General features: G+C 39.5%; 1 protein-coding gene across 5 annotated transcripts in view; it reads left to right on the forward strand.

The window, feature by feature from the left end:
- LOC5572713 overlaps positions 1-21741 on the forward strand; it is a 471505-nt gene that overhangs the window by 351054 nt on the left and 98710 nt on the right. For 3 of the 5 annotated variants that reach the window (XM_021850446.1, XM_021850444.1, XM_021850445.1), the window contains exon 2: positions 17155-17853. The exons of the other annotated variants lie outside the window; for them this stretch is intronic. In XM_021850446.1, coding sequence (XP_021706138.1) covers positions 17790-17853 — 64 coding nt within the window. In that variant the 5' untranslated portion in view covers positions 17155-17789. The remainder of the gene's footprint in view (positions 1-17154; positions 17854-21741) is intronic. 5 annotated transcript variants of the gene reach the window in all.

Below are 21741 nucleotides of genomic sequence, written 5' to 3' on the forward strand. Positions count from 1 at the left end.
TCTTTTTAGAAATCCACCACTCTTACAGGTACAATTTTGCCTCAAATTCCGAACATATCTAATATTCCGACCAGTGGAGAAAGCAAAGGTCAGAATATATATTATCACAACTTTTAAATGTAGAAAACTTGAATTATATCAAAATTATTCATCTTGTGATGAGATTTGAGTAGTTTTCTTGAAAAATTGCTGTAAAAATAAGTCGAATGTTCGGCATGTGAATTATGTTCGGCATTTGAGATAAAACTGTATTAATTTACAATTTTGATTTCAAGATACTTGCTTCCAAATATTTTTTCTTCAAAAAATACTCCGGAAACAACTACGATTATAATTTCACGAATTATTTGAATAACTCCGTCTGATCTTGATGCATTAGGATTCTTCAAGGGTTTCGTAAGCAATTTATTCACGAATGACTCACAAAATACTCTAGGAATATGTCCACAATTACCTCCAAATAATTCTTCAACAGTTAACTCAGTGAACGCCATGTGGTCATATTCAGGAATTTTTCACTTAAAATTATGCGAAAAAATTTGAAGCATCTTCTCAAGGTTTTTTGAAGCTCTTCTAGGCAAGAAGATATTTTCCTGGGAATCCCTTTCAGAAGTTCTATTTTTTTGTTGTCCATTAAATTCTTCAATTAAAAACACAGGGTTATTAGAATTTTACAAGAATTATTCTGAAATTTTTAAAAGAGTTTCCCCAGAATAAAAAAAAAACTAGAACAACTCTTGCAACTCTTTAAAAACGTTCAAGATCTCCTTGAAAGAATGTCAAGGAATTGTTTCACAAATAATTCCAAAAATATCTTTAAAACTCCTTCAGAGATTCTAAGATCCTTTAGAGAAAAAAAAATACTAGAAATTGCCCTAAAATATGAAATAGCTGCTTCCTCTCCGAGTATGTTTGAGTAAAATTCTTAAGATTTTGCAAACATTTCATCCAACTATAAAATCAAAATTTCTCAACGTTTGTTTAGCAACAAACCTTCTTCAGAAATTTCTTGGAATTCATGTTAAATCAAATACAATTTTAGATTTCAGTCAATTTCCTAAAAGCTAACTTCAAATAAAATCACTCAAGAAATTTGTGTCTGATTGTTAACTGATTTTTGGAATATTTTCAAGATTTGTTTTTCTAGAAATACCTCTTAATAATCAATGAATGAACCAAAGCTTTCGTGAGCAAACTTTAGGAGATTGATATGTAATTTCTATCTCGATTTTATTCCCAATGGATTCCTAATGATAACTATCCAGACATATGTACCTACTGAAAATTTCCCAAAATTTCGTAAAAATCTCTTCAAGTTTCTCCAAGAATTACTAGCAATTGCTTCAGGTATGCTTCCAGAAACACCATAAAGAGATTTTTCCAGGAGTTAGTTACAGCTATCTGGGGGCCCAGATAGCCGTAGCGGTAAACGCGCAGCTGTTCAGCAAGACCAAGCTGAGGGTCGTGGGTTCGAATCCCACCGGTCGAGGATCTTTTCGGGTTGGAAATTTTCTCGACTCCCAGGGCATAGAGTATCATCGTACCTGCCACACGATATACAAATGCAAAAATGGTTAATTGGCAAAGAAAGCTCTCAGTTAATAACTGTGGAAGTGCTCGTAAGAACACTAAGCTGAGAAGCAGGCTTTGTCCCAGTTAGGACGTTACGCCAGAAAGAAGAAGAAAGAAGAAGAAGTTACAGAAAAATTTCAATAAATAGGAACTCTTTGCGAGACTTTTTTTTCGGTGATTTTCGAGTAAAATCAACAATTACTTCGAGGTTATTTAATTTTTATCGTTCGCTTGATACGGGCCTTGCTTTGCGCGCCACTTCACACATGCAAGCACAGTTTGCTGCTGCTCCGTTCTCTCAGCCAGTGTTGATAGACTCACACTCAAAATCTCAATCAATACGCTCTCCCGTGAGAGCAAACTCATTAGAGATCTGCTTCGCAAATCTCACGCTTGAGATTTTGATGCAAAATCAACTCAATCGACTCAAACTGTAAAAAATGATTCAGTCGCAAAACCCGGCAAAAACTCGTGAAACCCGAATGTTGTTGTTTACGTTAGAAAGGATTAACATAATTTTACTAGACTAACAAGAAATTATTCCCGTGTGTGAGTAAACTGTGGAAATACGAGACAATGAGTTAAAAAGGTGAGCCAACTCATCCATGATTTTTTGACTGCTGAGTTGCATGATTGACAACTCACGCATGAAACATCTCAAGCGTGAGTTATGAGAAATTGAATTTTTCACAACACTGCTCTCAGCATAGACAGACATATTTTCCCCGCCAACTTGCATTTAAGGCAAACGAAAGATAAAGAGAGAAAGTTCCAAGCGGCATGGTGTTGCATCTTCCATTTGGTTCGGGTAGGGAGAATCGGCCAAACATCGTGTTCGTGTCCGGTCGAATCGTTAGTTTCTGGGAAAGAATGTATACGAAGAATGAAGAAGCAAAAGATCGTATACCTACAACACATGGCGTAGAAAGAACCGTTGGATCCGTTCGCTCTGATCAGGTCACTCTTACTTTACAAACCGCTGAGCCACTGTACCATTCAAAAGATCCGATTCACTGAAGTGAGTGATTCGGCTCGGATCCGTTCACTAAACACGATACGTTCACTAAATCAAACGCATTCAAGAGCGAGGTTCTCGTTTCTCCAATCAAGCTGAATGTATCAATTTTCATAGAGCATTCTATACTTCTCGCACAACTTGTGATCTCACTCTAAAAGTCATTGGTAATCGAGTGTGTAGCTCCTTGTTTCTAAGCAAATGAATAGCCCAGGAAGATAACTATCACCACTGGGAGATAGAGGAAGATCTTCTCTTCATCGTAGCATTGTTGAATAACGTGCAAATCCAGTCGTTTGCTCGGTAACAACAAGCTACACACTCGGTAACCAATGACTTTTAGGGCGAGATTACAGGTTTTGCAAAACTTCTTCGCCAAACGACAAGTCAGGCGAAACCCGACAACAGAATGAGTCACTACCGATTTTGTGTGCCGAAGGCATCCGATTGCAATAGCGAACTATTGTTTGTTTTCTGATTCCGCTCGAGTAGCATTCGTGTTTGATTGCTGATGAGCGCTCACTGACTGGAAAAACAACCGGCGGAATGACTCAGTGAGCGCGAATCCGTTCATTCAGCTGAATGCATTCAGTGATTGAATGCTGAGCGCGTTCTTTCGTGTGTCCCAGTTACAAGCGCATTGGTTCTCTCTCCGAGCCGTGAGTCTTTTGATTTTCGGTTTGTTTCAATCGTTTGTGTTTAAATGAAATTGTGTATACTCCTGCCGAAATCCAACGAATTTGTAAATACTGATTGGCGTAATACTTTTCTTTCTCACTTGAATCATAGAACATAAACTAGAGGCTAGTTCGAATTGTTATTAGGATTTTTCGCAATCTTCAAAGACTTTTTCAAGCAGAAACATTGATCTGATGGGTTTGAACGGACAGTCCTATTCACTTCGACACCTTCACCTTGAGTTCTGCAAGATTCACACTTGTTCGATTGAATATTCATCTTCCTTTCCTCGTCATGGACGACACCTAAGCCCGGAAGCAGTGGAGCACGAACATCTTCCATCTCAAAGAATTCAAGACCCACAAGGTAGACCGGGCATGTGCACTTGAACCTTGTGCCTACAAATTTCCCATGCTCCCAGCAGGATTAGAGGTATTTATGCAAAACACAAATCCGATGCAAAACCTATTGACCGAGAAGCGCGGCGCGAGTCCAAAATGTGCACAGCCCCGGTTACGGCCAGTAACCCATTATTTGAATAATAAATTTAATTTACATCCAACAGCTGCAGCAGCAGCAGCACCTTCGCCAGCACTTCAAGAGCAACCTTAAGACCTTTCGAGAAGGGAGATCCGTTAGAGGTGCGATTCGGTCCGATACCGTCCCACACACACTCAGACGCTCGTTCTTTCCGTTCGCCTTCATGATTAATTCACGCTGATTTTTGCATAAATAATTGCAGTGCCTTTCTTTTCGGAATGGGTTTTTTTGCTGCTGGGGCTAGACGGTGGGTTCTAATGTGCGAACTCTCGTGGCTTAGGCCACCCAGCAGGCACTGCTGGTGGCGAAGCTCAAGTTTCGGATTAACGTCTCGGAACTCACCATCAAAGTTCAAATCTCCAAATGAATCAGATAAGTCTCGTTAGCGCAAAAATCCAAATATCAAAGGCACGATTTATCAAACAATGGCTGGACAGAACCCCACCCATCAACTGTCAAGATCTAGAATGCCACTTTATTTCACACTTGGCAGTTAGAGTTCACGACGCATAGCTGCCATCTTGGTAATCCTACGGGGAGACGGACATTGCGCGCAAAGATCGCCTTACGGTTGCACGAAATTGACCTTTTCTCACTGGATCGCCACCGTTTTCGTTCTCCAAGTGACTACCATATCTGTCGAATACGGACTAGAATCGCGTAACGGATCCTATCTCTTCCTTACTTGGGGTCTAGTCCAGACGAACTAGGAAGCTCATGTATATTTCATCATATTCCTCGGCAGGGCGCGTTGCGATGATCTAACAACAACTCCGTTCAGACAATGCTTGCTGAAACAAGGTCAGATCGCGACCGACATAGTCATCGCTATCGGAAGGCGTGGATTTGTTGATCTGCCCTATCTCTCTCTCTCTCTCTGTGTGTGCTTTCGGGGTTCCGAACTGCCCGCGGGACTCGATTCGCGATATCGTTCGCAATTCGGACTTTAGCCCGTTTCGAGAAGGAACAGTGATGCCAGATTCACGGAATTGAAGAGCAACTCTTATAAACTCTGTGAATCTGTGTAAAAGTAAAAGATTTCGAAAACCGAATTCTTAAATCCGGAAAAGGATACATTCGGGATCACCAAATAACATTAGAATTTAGTAGGGTGATGATTTAAATAATTATTTGTTATTTAAAATAAACTACGAGGATCTATGAATTCTAATCAAGGATTTCTGAATTCTGAAACTCTTACATATATCTATCTTCTATCTTCTATAGTTGTTTGACAACGTGAGTTACATCTACCGAATCAACCTTCTAAAAATCTGGCATCACTGATAGGGAAGACTGTTCGCGCGCAGTGCACCGTATGATCGTGACTGGAGATTTTCGCCTCCTTTTGTGAACTCGTTAGAACTGGGCCACTCCGAATAGACGTATGAAGAGCTCGCTCGTAGAGAGCCCATGGGGAATTGGAAGAATGCAAACCCATCGATCGAAAAGAAAAAAAAAAAGCAGGGAGGAGTTCGATCTGCACGCGGGTATTGTTTGCGCAGAAGATAATTTGCGGGCACGCGCTTTTGGTGGGCGCGATTCGCGATTCTCACGATAATTAGGGCACAACGGTGAACTTGGGATTTCCCCCGGAGCGGAGCTCCATTTTGGGGCGCGCTCCGGTTTCGGATTCCCGTTGACCGTTTCAGCAACTCGGACAAGGTCACGGGGCAGTCCGGCCGACAGCAGTAGCGCAGAAGAACTGGTTTGTAGAAACTACTGCTGGTTGGCATTTCAAACCTAACGATGAGTAATTGCGCTTGAATGTACAAGGGGCTAATTACGACACCATAACCAACTCCAATTTGCTAACCCGTCCAGCCTTCGTCTTCGTGATGTTCTGACACTTGCGATGAACAAACGTCATCGCGTTGTAGTTGGCGTCATGTAGGTGTCGTAGCTAGCACAGACTTTCCAACAGCTCGCTGGAAGCACTCTGAGGCCTAGGAGCCTGATTTATCGGACAGATAAAATCTTTTAATTAGCAGCTTGTGGTTTAACAGCTTAGCGCGGCGAGTAGATCGCACTATGGCTGCACAATCTGCAGAAAATAAAACATAATCAGCCGATTTTACGGTCAGGCCTCCGCATTCTCAGCTGTTTCGCCATCGAGTGGAATTTTAATAAATCACTCCCATACGAATTGCGAAGATGGCAAAAAGCTTCTGATTGCCCGGAGCGGTAGTAGATCTTGGAGCGAGCGGTGCGAATCGATTTCGGGGCGTCCATTAAATGTCAGCTTCTCTCGCGAGCCCGTTGATAGCTCTTGAGCGCACATCGTCCGGAGATGATTAGATATGTCTGATGTGTTGGCGAGCTGTCTCCATCTCTAGCCCTGAAGCCTAATGGCTTAACTGCTGTCATCTGCTTCTCCAAAGTCGTCTTTGCGTGTGGAATGATGTGACGAATTCCGTAACGAGATTTTGGTTGGGTTGATTTGCGCGAAGTTGCGATCTCTTCCATGGAGACATATAAGGATATTGGCGCTTGAGTTGGTGCCATGACAGGCGTGATTAGACAAGATTAGCTTGGCATTGAATGTGTGATGGTTTAAAAGTTACGACTATTCGTATTTGTGGCAGCGAGATAAGCTTGAGTTACGCTTGTTTTTGATTCAATCAATTCTTTCTCTTCAGCTTACTCATCGTGTCTTTGGAGTTTTATAAATTGATAACACCATCCTGTTCATCTAAGTTTTGTTTTGATTTTTTTTTGTAATTTTCATCAAATGAGACATACTGCACAAAATTTATGTGTATAAAATCCAACGAATTAAGTTGTTTGCAAGATTTTTGAAATATTGAACGGGCTCACCATTTGTTGTTATTCTTATGTCTCCTGGTTCCTTACTACTGGTTCACCGACAGACGTCTAAAAAGAATCAACCACTTCTACTTAACGGATCTGTATCTATACTCTACTACTGCACTGCGTGAATTCACATGAGTAATTCTGCACAAGGTGTTCGAAACAAAGTTCAAGATCATAATATGAATGATATTAGCGATCGAAAGTCAGAGTCCAAACTATCATCATATTTTCATATTTTTGAAAATTCTAAAAAATATTTGTCTCTTCCATCAAATTAGTTTCACAAGAATTCGATTAAGATTCCTTTCGAAATTGGAAAATCGCACCAACTTTGATTGAAATATTGATTTTTGCTCCATTTTATCAAGAAATTGTTCGTCTTCATGGCGGTTCCAAAGTTATAATTGAACACAAAATAATAACAAACTTCTAATAAAACATATTCTGGAACACTTTTGCCGCAGGCATGGGAAACACTCACTCGATTGTTGCATTCTCTTCGCTCACTTCCACACACAATCAAGAGCGAGATTGCCGTTTCTCCTACTAAGCGAAGTGTTTCAATTTCCAATGCGCTTTCTACTTTTTTGTCAAAAACGGCAACAGAATGGTTCACTGCTGACTCCGTGTGCTGAAGGCATCCAATTGCAGTAACGAATGATTATTTATATATTCCGCTGAAATTGACATTCGTATTTGAGTGCTGATGAGCGCTCTTACTTTACTTTTGCTGGCTCTACGTCCTTCAAGACATAACCTGCGCCACAATGTTACGCCAACTAACTCGGTCCATGGCTGCTAACCTTCAATATCTCGATCGCCCCACACTTCCAAGATCCACTTGGTCAAACCACCTAGCTCGTTGCGCTCCCCTTCGTCTTGTACCGGCCAGATTTGAGGTGAACACCATTTTTGCGGGATTGTTGTCCGGTATTCTCATAAGGTGTCCCGCCCATCGTACCCTTCCAGCTTTGGCGACTTTCTGGATACTGGGTTCACCATAGAGTTGCGCAAGCTCGTGGTTCATTCTTCTCCTCCATACTTCGTTCTCATATACTCCGCTGAAGATCGTCCTAAGCACACGTCGTTCAAAAACTCCTAGCGCTTGCAGGTCCTCTTCAAACATTGTCCACGTCTCATGCCCGTAGAGGACTACCGGTCCTATCAGCATCTTGTACATAGTACACTTAGTACGAAAGAGAAGGTTTCCAGACCGCAAGGTCTTGTGGAGTCCGTAGTAAGCACGACTTCCGGCAATGATACGTCTTCGAATTTCTCTGCTGCGCGTTATCAATGATCCGAAGTAGACAAATTCGTCCACCACCTCGAACTCTATCGCGCTCGGTTTCTCCAGCCAGCAGATATTCCGTTTTCGACGTGTTCGACGTATTCTACGTATCCAACTCGATCTGCTTCACGTTTCAGCCATGTATACTGTTCAGAAACCACCTGGTTCTTCCGACAATGTCCACGTCGTCAGCAAAGCAGATGAACTGGCTGGATTTATTGAAGATTGTGCCCCGCATGTTGAAGCCCGCCCGTTCCATAACACCTTCTAGCGCAATATTGAACAGGAGGCAGGTCGAAGTCCTTTGCATGTTTCAAACGGGTTCGATAATGCACCCGATATGTTCACACAGCACTGTACACTATCCTTCGTTGCTTTGATCAGTCTAGTCAGTTTCCCGGGAAAACCATTCTTGTCCATAATCTTCCATAGCTCTTCGCGGCCACTTTGAAATCGATGAATAGGTGGTGCGTAGGTACTTGATATTCGCAACACTTTTGGAGGATCTGCAGTAACATAAAGATTTGGTCTGTCGTCGACAAAACCAGCTTGATAGCTTCCCACAAATCCGCTTGCCAGTGGCGATAGACGGCGGAAGATGATCTGGGAAAGCACTTTATAGGCTGGGTTAAGAATGGTGATCGCTCGATAGTTCTCACATTCTAACTTGTCACCCTTTTTGTATATTGGATATATTGTTCCCTCCTTCCACTCCTCCGGTAGCTGTTCTGTATCCCAGATCCAGGCTATCAAACGGTGCAGACAAGTGGCCAACCAGTCCGGGCCCATTTTAATAAGTTCCGCTCCAATACCATTCTTTCCAGCTGCTTTGTTGTTCTTGAGCTGTTTGATAGCATCCTTAACTTAACCTATTGTGGGTGTTCATCGTAGTGCTGCTTCCATCTTTCAATCACCTCACGTTCGTCCGTCAAGATACCTCCATATCCCGGCACATTTCGGTTCGCGGCACAAAGCCTTTGCGGGATGCTTGTAGAACTTACGTGTTTCTTGAGAACGATACAGCTGATCCATCTCTTCGCACTCCAACTCTTCCAGGCGGCGCTTTTTATCCCGGAAAAGATGGGTTTGCTGTCTTCGCTTCTGTTTGTATCGTTCCACGTTTTGACGGGTGCTTTGCTGCAGCATCATCGCCCGCGCTGCATTCTTCTCGTCCAAAACCGTCTGACACGCCTCGTCGAACCAACCGTTCCGCCGATCTCCTTTCACGAACCCAATGGCACCTTCTGCTGCGTTGTTAATGGCTGCTTTGAGACTACTCCAGCAGTCGTCAAGAGGGGCTTCGGTGAGCTCTCTCTCTTCCGGCAACGCTGCTTCAAGGCTTTGCGCGTTATCGGTTGCGACTTCGGGTAGCTTGAGTCGTTCCAGATTGTACCGTGGCGGGCGTGGTTTATTTGGCCGCCATTTTGTTTTCAATCAATCTATCAAAAAAATGAAATGTGAGCTATACAATGTCACGTAATAACGAGTTTCTCTGGAAAAATCATACAAAAAGAGTTGTCTCCAAGAAATCTCAAAATTACAAAACGATGATTTTTAATGTTTTAAAGATTTTATTAAGACAGAATGGAACAAGAAACATGAATGTTCATCTTTCAAAAACGGTTGTACCAATTTGTTTAATTTTTTTTTAATCAAAACAGACTCACATCAAATCATTAGAGATGGACAAAACGGCCATTTTTAGTGAACGGATCCGACCCGAGTCATTCATTTCTTCTTCTTCTTTCTGGCGTTACGTCCCAACTAGGACAGAGCCTGCTTCTCAGATTAGTGTTCTTATGAGCACTTCCACAGTTATTAACTGAGAGCATTCTTTGCCGATTGACCATTTTTGCATGTGTATATCGTGTGGCAGGTACGAAGATACTCTATGCCCTGGGAATCGAGAAAATTTCCTTTACGAAAAGTTCCTCGACCAGCGGGATTCGAACCCACGACCCTCAGCATGGTCATGCTGAATAGCTGCGCGTTTACCGCTACGGCTATCTGGGCCCCGAGTCATTCATTTAAGTGAACCGAATCTTTTGAACAGTTAAGTAGCTCAGCGGTTCGTAAAAGAAGAGCGAACTGAACCGACTGAAAGGAAAAAAGCGGTTATTCTCTGTTGCGCGTCATGCGTTGTATTTTTCGCTCTCTCATTCTTTGCCAGACACTCATGGTATACGCGGCCGATTCCCCCTACCCGAACAAATGGCCCATTGCACGGTGACGTCATCAAAAAAAAGTTCTCTTTCTCGCCTTTGTAAATCTGAAAACTGTCTGTCAAAGTTGTTTTTAAGTTATGTTGCGAGAACGTTTCACCGTAAAATGAACAATTTAAGTAGGGACTTTTGCTCTCTATATTTATGTGCCTGTATGCAAGTGGGCGGGGAAGGTAGTTGTGTATGCTGAGAGTGCGGAGCAAATTGTGTTTGCATGTGTGCCGTACCGCGCAAACCAAGACACGAGTCAAGCGTTATAATAATGCCAAAAAAGAAGGAGAACAGGAGAAAAGAATCGGTGTGTTCTTTTTCTGTGCGTCTGATCACGCCCGACTCACGCCAAAAAAGTGCTCATTCTTTTTAGTGATCCAGATCTTTTGAACGGCTCCCATTCTTTTTGCCCATTTCTACAAATCATTGTTCGGAAAACGAATAACCGAACATGAGAAAACTTCTGTAGCCTGAAATATTTACGTAAGTTAGAGTGATCAAAATAATTTGGACAGACCGTTACGCGTACATAATTTGGCCATTTAAGGCAAAATAAAATGGAGGTGGTCAAATTATATACGCGTAACGCTCTGTCTAAAATACATATACAGATTTACAGTTCATTTACCAAGTTTTTTCAATACTTTTGAAAAAAATTTTTAGAATAGATATAATAGATTTCGATGTTGATGCAATGAAGTGACAGATTAGTAGTCATCCATGGACTATCGGGTACCCTCGTTGGTTTGACGCCTGAGATTAAACGCCTGAACACTTTTTAATTTGCACATTGTTCCTATTTAAAAATGGTTCAAACGTTATTCAGATAAGAATGAACCGTAGTGAAACAATGCCCGGAATTAAAACATAGCAGCTTAAGATGTAACCAGAGTAGAGGTGGAGTGACAAATTGGAAATGAACACCGATGGTTTGCAGAAGTATCATTCAAATTAGCGAGGGTGCACGATGCCTGCTTTGCTCGTGCCCACAAGTGATCAGCAGAAGTTAAACCATTTTATTCTGTTTGGATTGGGAAAAACATTAAACTTTTTTTTGAATAAAAACTGCATCCGAGCCATTGAATTATATGCCGAAAAATGTGCCATAATTCCTGGGACGATTTTGAAATGCATCTAAGCGATGAATTGTTAAGGGAGTCTTCTTAAAATAACATCTAGAGGCTTTTCTAAAATAATGCTTGGAAAGAAATCTTTAAGTTCATCCGGAATTTCCAACACTCATGTAACAAAAAACTAATTGTGCTCACAGAATATTTTATAGAAATTATTGCTATAAACTACCACATTAATTTCCGCAGATATTTATTCAGAAATTTTATCACAAACTCCTTTAACACTATACCAAAAATAATCGGAAAATCCCAGAAATTCTTCAAAAAAACTTTCTAAAATTTAATATAAAAGTTTTATCGGATCCCTAAACTGATGATTCAAAACGATATGATTCTAGAAAATTCTGTAGATTTTTTGTCGAAAGTTATTGGAATATTTTTTTGAGAAATTTATAAAAAAATGTACAAACAAAAACAAAAAATAACCGTAGAATCACCAGAAAATCGTCAAGAAGTTTTTCCAAAACCAAGAATAAGAAGTTTTATCAAATATCATTGAAAAATTGATGAAAAAGGTTCCAAGAAGTTCTGTAGGTATTTCACCCAAAAATTTCATTAGATGATTCCTCATGAATATGAAAACAAACTTACTCTACCCAAATTTCTTCTTTAAGTTCGACAATAATATGATGGTAATTCGTTCACAGAGACTCCCAAAAATTATCTTCGTAAGTGCGTCACTGATAATTTCTACAATAGACAAAAATCAACCACTCCAAGAATTCTGAAACTCTGATGGAAGGCTGCTTCAAGTAATTTGTCGAAAATCTTAAGATTGTTACAGAAGCGTTCACTCCAGAGTGTTGTCACTTATTCTTCTTGGCATTGCGACAGAATCTGTTTCTTACTAAACAGCAAATTTCCATTACTAAAAGATCCTTTACTATCTGTGAATAGAATCCAGAAAACTTCAACATACACGGATAAATATCTGATCCCCACACCATGATTTACAAATCATGAAATTCATAAATTGGTTAGGTCATAATATCAGGATCACAAATCATGGTTCCTGGAGTCATAATCATGATTCCTCATAAGCGTAACATCCAGTATGAAAACACTAAGCGGCGCACTTTGCTTCATCTCATTCGTATCGATCACTCTTATTTCAAGTTGAGTGGTAGAGTACGTGGCTCACAATCGGAAGGTTCTTGGCTCGAATCTCAAAGTATGCTATTTTTAACTTTTTTTTTTTTATTTTGTCGATCATAAACGGATGCGCGACTCAGCATTTTTGGCATTTGAATCATGATTCCGAGCAATCAGCTACAAAAACCTAACGCGTGTGTTACTCATGATATCATGAGTCCAAATCATGGTGTATTTTCATAAGACGAAAACACGCTGGAATCATGATATCATGAGTCATAATCTTGTTTTTGGATTCTGATTTCTACCCGTGTACCTTTGTCTTCCAGCCGGGAACATTTCCAAGGCTAAAGAAGGCCCTGTTTGAATCTGCTTTTCAGCCTAAAAAACGTTAATTTTCAATTAGCAGAACAAATTGCTCTGTTCATTTCAAAGCCATCATTAAACCATCTTCGTTCACACCTTCCTCAGTTCCCGATTCCCCCAAATCCTCATATTTCCCCAAGTTTGGGGGCGCGCAAGGTGCCATTAAAACTAACAGTCCCTCGAAACTTCCCCCAGGCGAGCAGCCCTTGCCATCATGAAATGATCTCTATGAAGCGTAGACCAAATTGTTAGAACAACCATAATTTCCAACTAATTTCGGTTTTATGGTGCGCTACACAAAACTCGTCACAAAACAGCATAGCGGTATCTACTCGAACACTGAGAGACAAACAGCAAATCTAGTCTTTAAACTTAGGGGTCGTCCATAAATGACGTAGCTTTTTAGGGGGAAGGGGGGGGGGGCTTCACGAATTTGTGACGATGTGTGACGAGTAGGAGGGAGGGGTCATAGCTAGTGGACGTAGCATTTTGGATCACGCCGCTAAAATAAGAGGCGCTGAAAAAAATGACACACAATTTTTTTTTATCAAACTTCTTTTTTCATTGTTTGACTTATAAAGTTGGGTTATAAAATGATGATTCAGCTTCAAAACATTCATATGGCAAGATTGAAAAAATTGTAACAAAATTTTAGATTTTCTGTAGTGCAATATATTCATGTAACAATAAATTAATTTATAAATAAATAAATTAAAAGATAAATAAATCAATTAAAAATCAACGCTTTAACGACTTGGAAAACATTGTTTTAGTTTTATTCATATATTCTGTTAGAGCTTATTTCTTAAAAAATATGTTCGTTTTGGCAAATATTACATTCAAACAAGATATTCATTCCGTGAATTATGCTCTCAAGGTTGCAGAAGATCTGCACCCAATCAACTCATCGATTTGTTTTGATATATCAATGCTCTTGATGGAATAGCCTGAATAAAACTTGATGGAGAAGCCTGGACAACAGATTCGAGTGTTATCGAAATTGTTCTATCATTCAATTTTCTTGGCTTGGTAATTTGAAGAACGATTATTTTTAGTATTTTTTATTGTTTCGTTATAGGTTGTGTAAGATTATTTCAGTATGGGGAACGATAATGAAGTTAAGCTGAAATATCAATAAAGTTGAATAACTTGTACAATAACACAGCGTAACAAAAATGACATGTTTGCGTGTCTCAAGAACTAAATTATGTGTCTCTAGTAGATTTGGGGCTGCTGAATCTGATGCCGTTCTCAGAAATGTTCCAGCACGTCACAATTTTTAGCTACAGGTCGCCAAAGTTGTACAAAACACTGCTTTTATTAATGTTTACATGAAATTTAAAGTACAATTTATCATACTTTTTTGTAATCTAATCCACCAAACATGCAAAATAGAACTTGAACTTTCTTTTCAGACATAATTTGATTGAAATTGCGCGATTAAATTTTGAAAAAACCGATTTATTCAACATGCTTGCAGTCTCCATACAAAATTCTTCGTTTCTTCTATAGAGTAAAGTGGGGCAAAAGTTCGAGTGGGGCAAGAGTTTCTTTTTGAGATTTCTAGCTCAAATCAAATCAAAACTTAGAAATGTTATGGTGGTTCGAATGCTATTCAAGTAAGAGACTTTCACTCCAAATATCATAAAAATCGATTGAGATTTGGAAAAGTTATGGCAATTTGTTGTTTTTCGACGTAAATATTGTAATATTTGGTCAAACTTTCGATACATGGAACCAAATGAAGATAAAATATTTTTCAATATTTTATGTATGGGCGTTTCTAGGCCTATCATAAGGATGCTTTGACGTGTATTAGTTTTTCCATAAATAGTTGGAATCAATTTTTGGCCCATAGCGGGGCAAAAGTTCGAATCTGCGGGGCAAAAGTTCGACCCATGTATAAACCCACGGAAAATGTTTCAAATTTCCTGAAATCTACATATTATCTTCAAATTTAGCGGAATTTGCCTGATCGTGCGAAAAATGTCACACAAATTTTACATTTTCACTTAGTTTTGCGAAAAACTGCTAGTTTTTGGGTGTATTACAATTAACTCTGTTTTGGACATTTTTTGATGAAAATTTAGTGTGTGTTTTTCGGCAAACATAAGTTTACTGCTGGTATAAAGTATGCCTGGCATAAAAGTATTGATATTTTGTGTTTTAGCCAACGAACTTTTGCCCCACACTAGATTCGAACTTTTGCCCCACCGGTGGGGCAAAAGTTCGTTTAAGACAATCAATTTTGAAACTGTTATAACTAAAAATGGGTAAATATTTTGACATAAGTTTCTTCAGCAAAGTTATAGCCAATATGTTGAAGGTTCGCTGTATGGCATTTGTTTTGTTTCGTCTGCTATTATTTTCCTGGAAACTTTGATTATACCACTAAGGTCGAACTTTTGCCCCACCTTACTCTATGGCAAAATACAACAATTCTCTAAACCATCAAAAAATAACTTTTCCGTATCGAAAATAATACAAACTTTGATGATAAGTATTGTTATACACATAAAGTTTGAATTCAGTGGCAAATTAAGCCAATATATTACCTTACAAGCTGGGAAACTTGCATGCAAGTTGGCTGAAATAGTCATTTTTTGCATTTTCAACAGTCAATATCTCCAAAACTGGACGTGCTATGATATTTCTGAAAACGGCAATGTATTCAGCAACCCTTAATTAAGTGAATAGCGGTATTTTGGTGCTGGAGACAAAAACGTGTTCCGCAGTGTAATCGCTAAGATTTTCTGAACATTCCAAATATTACAAGTGTAATCTTTTCTACATCTGGTACCTGATTGATGAATGGATTTGAATTTGGATAATAATGACGAATATCAATTTCAAATCAAATATATCTTATCTTGATCTTTTTCATTGAAATCTGTTTCCTAACAACGAATAATTAAAAAACAATCCTCTAATATAACTAAATTTCTTTTAAACATATTAGCAAATCTATTGTACCCCAACTCGTTACTGTTAGCTTCATCAATCCAATCAAAGATTTTTCCTTTTTTTTATATATTTTCAGCTGTAAACTAATTGTTCATCAGCAAAAGTAATACAATTTAGCCAACAACTTAAATAGGAAAGTTCATTCAAAACTGTTTTCCAAATTACTTTTGAGCGCTACTGCAAATCAAACATTTATTCGTTAAATTATCCTTACGTTTCAGTCAGTAATTACAGTTGCCTCTCCACATCTCGATATCGAAGGGACCATCGAGATAGGGAGAGATCGAGACATGGAACAAATTTTTAACGAATACTAGATTGAAAATCATTCCGTTGCCAAGAAAATCAAAAACAAACAGATGTCATTTCATCTTCGCAAATTGTTTTCAATCTCTTAAATCTAGTCTAGTAACCTTTGATAATGAGCATATCGACATACGGGGAGAAAATTGGGAACGAAAATCACATCGAGATAGGGAGATATCGAGATAAGGAGGATATCGAGATATGGAGAGTGAAAATGTGTGCAGAATGAAGGGACCGAAAAAATCATCGACATAGGAAGAAATATCGAGATGTAGAACATCGAGATGTGGAGAGTCGACTGTAGTAGCAAAATCTGTATTGAACTTTTGAATTCCAATTATTTGTTTTAACCCAATTGCTAAGGAAAACAAATAAAAAAAATGTAGGGGCCCAGATAGCCGTAGCGGTAAACGCGCAGCTATTCAGCATGACCATGCTGAGGGTCGTGAGTTCGAATCCCGCTGGTCGAGGATCTTTTCGTAAAGGAAATTTTCTCGATTCCCAGGGCATAGAGTATCTTCGTACCTGCCACACGATATACACACGCAAAAATGGTCAATTGGCAAAAGAAAGCTCTCAGTTAATAACTGTGGAAGTGCACATAAGAACACTAAGCTGAGAAACAGGCTTTGTCCCAGTAGGGACGTAACGCCAGATAGAAGAAGAAGAAGAAGGGGGGAGGGGGTTGCTTGAAATGCTACGTATTTTCCAAGGGGAGGTATCAGCATTTGTGACGAAATGCTACGAGGGGGGAGGGGGGTGTAAAAAATCAGTGAAAGAATGATACGTCATTTATGGACGGCCCCTTAGGTCCATTCTATCACCGCCTCGAAAAAGGGCCATATCAGCAAATTGTTGCTCGTTTGACTCAAAGTCGGACTCGTCAAGTGTTTCGTCCAAATTAATATTCTCTGATCCATGGGATGGGTTGACCCCCCGACAAAACCAGTGTTTTATTTCTCTTAAAAATCGCCTGGAGCATACTACTCGTGTTTGGTCAAGACACTTTTAACGACAGCCAAGGGACCACGAATCACTTTGCAGTGGCGTAAATTTGGGCTGCCTTCGGGGGACTTCCACCAGCACCAGCCGGACAAAGAAGAGTGGTGGAAGCGAGCCCAGGCAGATCCCGGAATACGACAAATTAATCAAACCGTTTGTTACACATTTTAGGCACGCTTAATAAAAACTCGCATGATGACCAAAAAACGCAACGACGACGACGACGCAGCAACAAGTAGTGAGTGAGAAACATAAAAGCATTATAATACAGAAAATCTAAACAACATTAAAAAAGACGGAAATTCGAAGCCGCCGCAGAATCAACGGAAAACGGCGACGACAACAGCGTGTGGTGCCGAGCGGATGATGTTCTTAGAATAACACTTACTCGCAACTCTTCACCAACTATCGGCGAACACGATCTTCTTTGTCGTTACCCGGAATGGCTCGTAACAATAAAAGTGCTAACAAGCTTTGAAGTGTGTGTTGATTTTGGTCCCGTTTTGGCTGCAGTTTTGTTTGGGGAGTCTCATATCGGAGGCGAGCACGCTTAATTCGCCTCAATTGACGGTTGTTTGACATTCGACGATCGCCCCAAACGATAACAGAGAGACTCCGTTGTTCAACGATCTGCCCGAAGTGGTGTGAAGTGAGCGATTTGCGCGATTCAGGAAATAAAAGAAAAACAAGTGATTCGGGAATTCGTGTGACAATAGTCAGGCAGTCGACAGGCAGTCAGTGAATGGTCCAAATGGTCCTGTCGTGGGTTGTGGTCTAGTGCAGACGCGAAGCGGAAGCTGGTAGTGATGGAACCGAGAGTGATCTTTCTGAAACCGAAGAATAGCCGAAGTGGTAGTTTAAGCGATAAAGGTAATTGCATGTTGTTTGTTGTTTGAATGTTTGCACGATATTTTATGGCATGTCGATGTTGTTTTTTAGTATCATGAATCTTGAATTTATTCGAATTTATTTTTGTTTCCTCGCCATATAGAAGTATTCTAGCCTCCTACATTCCTTAACCGAGTGGTTAATGTCCGCGGCTACAGAGCAAAGCCATGGTGAAGGTGTCTGGGTTCGATTCCCGGTCGATACAGGATCTTTTTGTAATGGAAATTTCCTTGACTCCCCTGGGCATAGAATATCATCTGCGAAGCAGACTCTGTCCCAGTGAGACCATATGCCAAAAAGAAGATGAAGAAGCTCCCAACGCACACAGAAAAAAATCCGTTCTCGTATCCGTGAACATCAGGCGTGAACTCGTCAACAACAAAAATACACCGTGAACTAGATCATGTTCTCTTCTTCTTCTTCTTTCTGGCGTTACGTCCCCACTGGGACAGAGCCTGCTTCTCAGCTTAGTGTTCTTATGAGCACTTCCACAGTTATTCACTGAGAGCTTACTATGCCAATGACCATTTTTGCATGTGTATATCGTGTGGCAGGTACGAAGATACTCTATGCCCTGGGAAGTCGAGAAAATTTCCTTTACGAAAAGATCCTCGACCGGTGGGATTCGAACCCATGACCCTCAGCATGGTCATGCTGAATAGCTGCGCGTTTACCGCTACGGCTATCTGGGCCCCTAACTCTATGTATACGAGACCAATCATGGTCGTTCACGGTGTATTTTTGACAGTTCACGTTTTCCAGAACGCTTTTTTGAGCGTGCACAATCATTGTTAAGTTTACAAAATTTTTCGAAATTTTCTAATTTCAATTCTTAAAATTAAAAAGGTCCAATTCTCGCTTAATTTATGATTGCACCCTAAAGGACATTGGTAACCCAGTGTGTAGCTAATTGTTAATAAGCAACTGACTAAATTTACACTTAATTTAACAATACTACGATGAAGAGAGAGATCATCTGTCCACCAGTAGTAATAAGTAAAAGTAATAGTTTCAACCAAGGTCCATTCATTTGATTTAGCACAATATGCTACACATTCGGTTACCAATGGCTTTTAAGGCAAGATCATAAGTTATGCGAGAAATATTCTGAGGATTAATTAAGAGCAGGCAAGCTATCTATGGTCACACCATTTCAATAGGCCAACCTGATAAATGTTATAATGCTACAAACAGCGATCCGTAATATTTCAATATTATTATTTTAATAGTCTGCCGTTCTACGCATATTTGTTCCGCGGCTCCTCAAGTAGGCTGTTGAAAAATGGTCATGAAATCTACCATACAAAATGACAGATTAGTTTTCTCCCGATTTGTTGACTGTTCCGAAAACTTTCCTAGACTTTTTCCTGACAACAGCAACAAGGAAAGAATTGTTCAAATCGAATAACCCGTTCTCAACCCATTTCGTGACATTCAATCACCATTCCATTTTTATTTATATAAGATTTAATTTAACTGTGCTGCAAATTCCTTAAACAGTCAAATTTTTGTATGAAAAACGAGTTCATTTACTCAATGCAGTAGTTTCCAGCCTTTTTAAAGCAACGACCCCCTGACTAGTTCCAAAACCATTCCTATGATATTCTGGAGAAGCCCACTATGATTTCAGTTAGGCATTTATCATTCATTTTTACGAGTAATCCTTGATGAACTTTCGTCATGGATTATACCGAAATTTGATAAAAAAAATCGTGCGGGTCAGATACCGTTTTGATTCATATTACGGACACTTAAGGCCTCAGTGAAGTGTTACTCATCAAAAGGCATATAAAATAAATCAGTTTGTATGATTCCTCTGCGATATCAAGCCTTAAAAACCCTTAGCATTCGAATGGTGGGTGAAGATTTTGATTCCGCAACATAAGTTATTTGAAATAAATGGAAATGTGTTGACTTCCCGTGATTCTCATTCCGGACGCTTACTAACGTTTGCTTTGATTTCCGGACACTATGATTCGAATTCATTAATAGAGAAGTCAAATAATCGATTGAAATCTCCCAACCAGTGTTGATAGACTCGCACTCAAATGTCAATCAATACGCTCTCCCGAGAGAGCAAACTCATTAGAGATCTGCTTCGCAAATCTCACGCTTGAGATTTTCATGCAAAATCAACTCAATCAACTCAAACCGTAAAAAATGATTCAGTCGCAAAACCCGGCAAAAACTCGTGAAATCCGAATATTGTTGTTTACGTTAGAAAGGATTACTATAATTTTACCAGACTAACAAGAAATTATTGCCGTGTGTGAGTAAACTGTGGAAATACGAGACAATGAGTCAAAAAGGTGAGCCAACTCATCCGTGATTTTTTGACTGCTGAGTTGCGTGATTGACAACTCACGCATGAAAAATCTCAAGCGTGAGTTGTGAGAAATTGAGTTTTTCACAACACTGCTCCAAACCACTCCAAACCAAAGCTTCGAAAGTCCGGACTTTTGAGGCAAACATTGAAACATTATGTGTGAAATATTTCCCATATAAAAAAGAGTGTCCGGAATTAAAAGCTGTCCGTAATATGGATCAAAACGGTACTTGAGAAAACTTCAACTGAAATCCGCAAGCAATTCATCAAAATTATTCATAAATAACAGCATTCTCGGGAAATAATTAAAAGAGATTTGCATAAGAATTGAATAAAAATCTGTAAGTACACATGAGTCTCTATTTTTTTTCCAAAATATTGCCTACAACACCGTTAGAAGCAGCTATTAAAATGCGCACATGACACCAAGTGTTGGCTGTGAGAAAAATCATTTAAACTTCTCCAGAAACTCTCGGAAAACGTTGTCAGATATACTAGAAAAATATTTGCAATAATCTACCAAGGATCATTGCTAAAAATATTTGTTGAAAATCTCAAAAAAAATTCTACTGATAGATTTGAGAGGGTTCCACGAATTGTTTGAGAGGAGACAGTGAAGAATTTTGAATTCCACACAGAAACATGTAAGTAACCCCCTAAGAAGACGTCGCGGCCCCCCTTGGGGGCCCAGGCTGCAGATGACAAAAGTAAGAAATTAATCATAAAGTCTCCCTCAGTCAACTCAAAGTTTGTCAAATGCATAGATTTTTTAATAGAAATTGTAGAAAGATTCAAGAATGCAGCTGGGAAGAAAGAAAGCATTTTACCAGCTGGTGGTTACGTTGACCTTGCAAATATGAGCAGTATTGATGGGCCTGATTCTCGGTTCACGACAAATGAGCTTCTAAACGAGTTCTGATCATCCCAAGGAGACTTTAGATCTATAAAAGACTTCTTCAAACATTCTCAAAGGATTAAGCGATTTCCAGAAGGATTTCTTTCTGGGATTTTTATAGGTCTCCATTTGATTCAATATGATTCCTTAGATGTTTTCCTTGATATTCAAGATTTCAAGAGGCTTCATGATGTTTGACAAATTTTCAGAGTTTTCAAGTTGTTCCCAAAGTGTTGTACCAGGAATATTCAATAGGTCCATAAAGAGTTCTTAAGGAATTACCAATGGGGTTTCTAAGGTTTATAAAAGGCAAGTCTAAAAAACCTGTTGGAAGTATCTAGTGATACCTTAAGAGCCTCTTTGAAAGTTTTAAATACTGAATTCCTAAACTATTTAAATCCTTAACAAAAAATCCATGGGTATCTTCTAGGCATCTCTAAAACACCCCAAGGATAGAATATGATTTTTGAAACACATTTGAAAACTTTTGGAACCCCTGGAGTCCTAAGGAACTTTTCGAATCTCTTAGGACCTTCTTGAGAACCCTTGGGAACATATGAAAATCTTATAGCTACTGGATCCGGCCCTGCAGTCTTGGGAGGAATCAAAACGATGTTTTTAGATTTTTCCCGACGTTTCGACTCAGAAT

The sequence above is a fragment of the Aedes aegypti genome, chromosome 3 (assembly GCF_002204515.2).
Source record: "Aedes aegypti strain LVP_AGWG chromosome 3, AaegL5.0 Primary Assembly, whole genome shotgun sequence".
Taxonomy (NCBI): Eukaryota; Metazoa; Arthropoda; class Insecta; order Diptera; family Culicidae; genus Aedes; species Aedes aegypti.